General features: G+C 38.8%; 1 protein-coding gene across 2 annotated transcripts; it reads right to left on the bottom strand.

The window, feature by feature from the left end:
• Positions 1 to 1,221: 1,221 nt before the first annotated feature.
• LOC118321035 lies at positions 1,222 to 3,201 on the bottom strand. Of its 2 annotated transcripts, none has more exons than XM_035652211.1 (4): positions 3,111 to 3,201; positions 2,936 to 2,997; positions 2,728 to 2,799; positions 1,222 to 2,486 (listed from the first exon to the last, which is right to left on the bottom strand). In XM_035652211.1, exons 1-4 carry the CDS (start codon positions 3,131 to 3,133, stop codon positions 1,570 to 1,572), a joined length of 1,074 nt encoding a protein of 357 aa, XP_035508104.1. In that variant the 5' UTR covers positions 3,134 to 3,201; the 3' UTR covers positions 1,222 to 1,569. The 2 variants fall into 2 exon arrangements, with proteins under 2 accessions (XP_035508104.1, XP_035508103.1); XM_035652210.1 differs by having other exon boundaries at positions 2,581 to 2,799; positions 3,111 to 3,186.
• Between the last annotated feature and the right edge of the window lie 1,305 nt (positions 3,202 to 4,506).

Below are 4,506 nucleotides of genomic sequence, written 5' to 3'. Positions count from 1 at the left end.
CTAAAATTAAAAACCCTGACCTTAAGAACTGAATCAACAATAAGATATAAGATATAAAGATATATCATACACACACGGTTAGGATTAAATCACATATTTCATCTGCCCAAGCAGGTGAAAAGTAATTATTACAAGTCAGCAGTTAATACAGTTGCACAGGTGAGACTAATAAAGTGTTGAACCCCGTCACAAAACTTTGTAAGAAGATATGTTACAGTTATGGTAATTAAAAGATAGATGAAGGGGATACAATTATGAGAGGAGTCAGGAATAAGAACTGCCATCTTTCGTCGTTTGGATGACAAAAAAAGCAGTTGCAACTTGGAAAACGGGTCAAAATTAAGTGATAATGCAAACTTTAACAACATTTTGTTGTATAGTTATACTAGAAGAGTATGTACATAATTTGGAAGCGCCTTCAGAACATCTTGTTTTTGAAGTCCGGTGAATTATTGTCAGTTTTTCAGCTTTCCCAGCTGTGATAAACCATCCTGTAAATGTGATAAACCCACTGATGTTACCTGCCCAGCCCCAAGAGGGTTGGCAGCCGTTAGACAGTTAAACATCGGTTTCTCAAGCTATAGTTGTTCTCTTTTATGCAACTTTATACTAACACTCCACTACATCTCAGAGAGACATTTGTCTGACAGCTTTAGTTACTTAGTTACTTTTCAGATTAAAGTACAATTATGTTATCATAGCCACCCTCTCCTGGGAAAACTACGTAAATTACTTTCAAAGGTTTTTTTTTTCTGATAACCTGAAGGATTAAGTGTTCCTTTATGTGTTGAGAAAGTTATCCTACATATTCAGCTAAATGAAAATATATTTTTAAATCTCTTGGATTAGCTGGAAAGTGAGCTCAAAACTGTTGTAATATCACACTGTAGTAATATCACACTGTAAAACAGAGACTATTTTCTGCATAATAAGTAGGCTACTTTTAATTAGGATTTTGAATGCATGTATTTCACTTGTAGTGAAGTATTTTCACAATATAGTATTGCTACTTTTACATAAGTAAAGAATCTGAATACTTCTTCCACCACTGACTAACACCATGTTAAAGACAAAATTAGGGAAAATGTCATTAGCTCCTATAATGATAGCTGTATTACATCAGAATATGAACGATACCATTAATATTTACAGTGTGTTTTACCTAATGATTTCAAATAGGTGAAGGTCATTTAAAAAAATATACTCCATACTAGACCAGACTCTGATTTATGATTTATTAAAGCAAAGCCAGTCTTTAAAGAGAAAAACACACATTTATTCAAAGTCAAACCCTTTCTGAACAGGCAGCAGATCTCAGAGTAGGTTAAAAATATCACAGCTTAATGTAACAGTTATTTGACCACTTTAATCTTGATAACTTTGGTATTTTAAATTCTTGCATACAGACGCAGCTGCAAATACAGATAAGTGGATAATAAGCTGCCACCTTTGTGATCTCTTGCTGATGTTGCCAACTTGCCACCGATATTCACGTTTACCCAAGCAGCATCTCAGAGCTCGAGTTAAACTTTAGACGGATTTGTTTCTAGAGGATGTGAGACAACCTTGTCAGCTTGTCTCTTTTTCTGCTGGTTGTAGCTTTGGAGGAGAGACTGTGGTGGAAAATAGTTCGTTTTGCTTCAAGGAAGTTCCAACTTCTGCTGAACTTTCAGACTGGCCCTCGGGGTTTGACGCTTGAGGTACAAGCTCCGCATCTCGGCCCTCTGTCTGCGTAGGTAAAGCAGTCTCTGTGCTAAACTTTTCATTAACTGAAGAAGTAATGCCTGTGGAGGTCAAACTAGGGGGGAGGGTTGTCTGAGTGGGAGCTGTTTCACTGTCTGATGAATTGGTCTGGGCATGGAGATCATTCGTAGGAAGTCTTTGGAAAGGTTTGAATTTTCCTTGAACAGGAATGTGTGCTCTATCTGGTGGTGGACGATGCCAGCTTCCGGGTTCTCTTCTTCTGGAATTCTGATCAAGATTTAGCCACCTTTCATTCGATGCTTGGACGCCATGACCAAATCTTACTGTTAAATCACGGCTATAACTTCCTTGATTCTTTTTCGGGGATGTAAAATCTGCTCCCAAGAACTTTGTACATGCAGCAAAAGTAGATTGGGGCCGTATTCTGTCACCACCAGGCTTGAGATGGCGGACGTGGGCGTATACTCTTGCTTTAGACATCCCGTCACTGCTATACACCCTGTGACTCCATATTGAAGAAGACATCCGTGTGTCAACCTTTCCAGCTGAATTCCTACCAGGAGAATGTCCCTTCTCAATGGAGTCCATCTTCTTGTCTACGGGTTTTAAAACTTTCTGCAACAAGTCTGTTCTGCCACGATTAAAGCTGTTGGGGAAAACATAAGCAGGGCGATATCCACCCACCTCCGACCTGGGTGTGAGGGGTGACTCCTGTGGGTGTTTGGGTGCCTGAACAGGTTTAGTTCTGGCACGATAGATATGGGATGGAACCTGAACTGCACCTGTGGAGAATACAGAATCAGTTAGCTTGATGAATTTTCTTGCCATCAGAAAAAGTGAATGCTTTGTTTCCAGAATGGTTGTACACCACAGTACTTCGTCCTCGTAGAACTGAGGTGAAGCTGGAGCCAGATTTAAAATGGTTGAATTGGCTTTTTGGAACAGCTTGGCTATTTTGTGGTTCAGGAATAACAGGATAAGGATAACGGCCATCTGCAGAGATTCTGAAAATAGGTACTTCACTGCTCTTGTAGACTCGGTTCTTATTTTGGACACCCATTGGGGCCTGTCCTGCCTGGACACGTCGGACATAACCTATTGAGAGAGAACACATTGACAGATACTGTACAGATTTTTCTATACAACAGCCAACTAATCTAATCAGCTATGTTAAAAGCATATTAAAATGTTACTGCCTGTTAAAATTGCAAAGCGACACATCATTCAATACCTTTCTGGGCATTCTCACAATTTACATCACCGACCAGCAGCCAAAGACAAAGCCCAAACAGCCTGCAGAGAAAAGGGCAACACAGGTCGAGATCTTAAGCTCCTGAGGCACATTTAGATGATCCTAAGTGTTCAAATAGCTACAATCAAAAGAAGCATGGAACAGGACAATTTACCTGAAACAATCTGTACGGCTCATTGTTAAGCTCTTTTCAGTAGCACCAACAGTGAATCAAGGTTTGACAAACCTGTTGGAACAGGAAGCACAGACCCACAATATGAAAACTCTAAGCGGTGAGAGGCAGTTTAACTCAGCTGTTCCTCATTTTGGACTAATTGCTGCGTTGGCCATGATTGCAACACTCTGCAGGAGATAGAGGAGGCTGGATGTTTTTCTCCAAACAGTATCAGTTTGAGATAAATTCTCTTCTCTGTGTATTGATGCGCAGTATGCTGTATAGAAGCTTTTTCTTTTGGATGAAATATGCCGAAGGAAAATGCTGCAGAAATATCGGAGCAAACATTTCATATTTTGGATTAAAAAAAAAAAAGAATATGGACCCATGTACTGCCAGCTGTTAATTCTAAATATTTTGTTTTTATTTAACTGAAGAGAAAACCACTGGTTTTCAGTGACAAAGATTACTTTAGATAGATTTATTGTTTTAGCCGCCCATTAACTGAAGTTGGTTAGTTAAGAACACTCAGATAGGGACCTGCTGTCAGCTTGTATGAGAACAAAAAAAGATAAGAAAAAACAGGACCGATCAAAACTGAAGATGCAGTGTCAATGCCATTTATGAAGTACAGGGGAGGATTTGTGTCATTTACCTGGTGTTTTTATTCTTTTGCTTTAGATTTTGTCTGAAAATAAAACTGGTCTTCATTTATAAAGTAGGTAAACTTTATCTCCCAGCTAAACTGTGCATTTATGTGTAGCCAAGGTCCTGATCCTTTAAGGGAATGAATAACCTAATTGACACTTTTTAATAAGCTGACTTAAGGTTTTACCCCAATTTTTCTATGAACATCTTTATCTACTAGATCATTTTTCACACATTTTGACCATTGTAGGAAAAGTACACATGTTGGTGATATCGTTGGTTGCTCCTTTTTTATAATTTAGTGTCGCGTAAACTGTGGAAGTGATGCCAGAACGCTGAAAACAAAAACCACCATACTGTGATGTTGAAATATCTGCTGTTAAATTAGCATGATGTGTTCATGGCCTCACCAATGTATCCAAATGGTTGTTTTCATTTATTTATGTAGAAGTTCCAAAGAAAAACTGGTTCATCACACACAAATGACAACTTCTGTAGTCTTTTAGCAGCATAAATACACAGATATGATTTTGAAACTCCATTGCTTAGTCTCTAGGAAACCCTGTTGGGATCCTACAGAAAAATGCCACCATGTGAGCTGCTGCCAGGCTGCAGGTACAATAAGAGGCACGTTTGGCTGCTGTGGGTAGGAATAATTGTAACACTTTATGGAAAGGAATGAGTCCTTATCATGTCTTTAGAGCACAATAAGTATAACCACATTCAGTCACAAGAGGGCGCTGCTAGA

This window comes from Morone saxatilis, unplaced genomic scaffold (genome assembly GCF_004916995.1).
Source record: "Morone saxatilis isolate NCDOM2014 unplaced genomic scaffold, NCSU_SB_2.0 Contig11, whole genome shotgun sequence".
Classification (NCBI taxonomy): domain Eukaryota; kingdom Metazoa; phylum Chordata; class Actinopteri; family Moronidae; genus Morone; species Morone saxatilis.
This window is presented reverse-complemented; position numbering and strand designations above follow the sequence as displayed.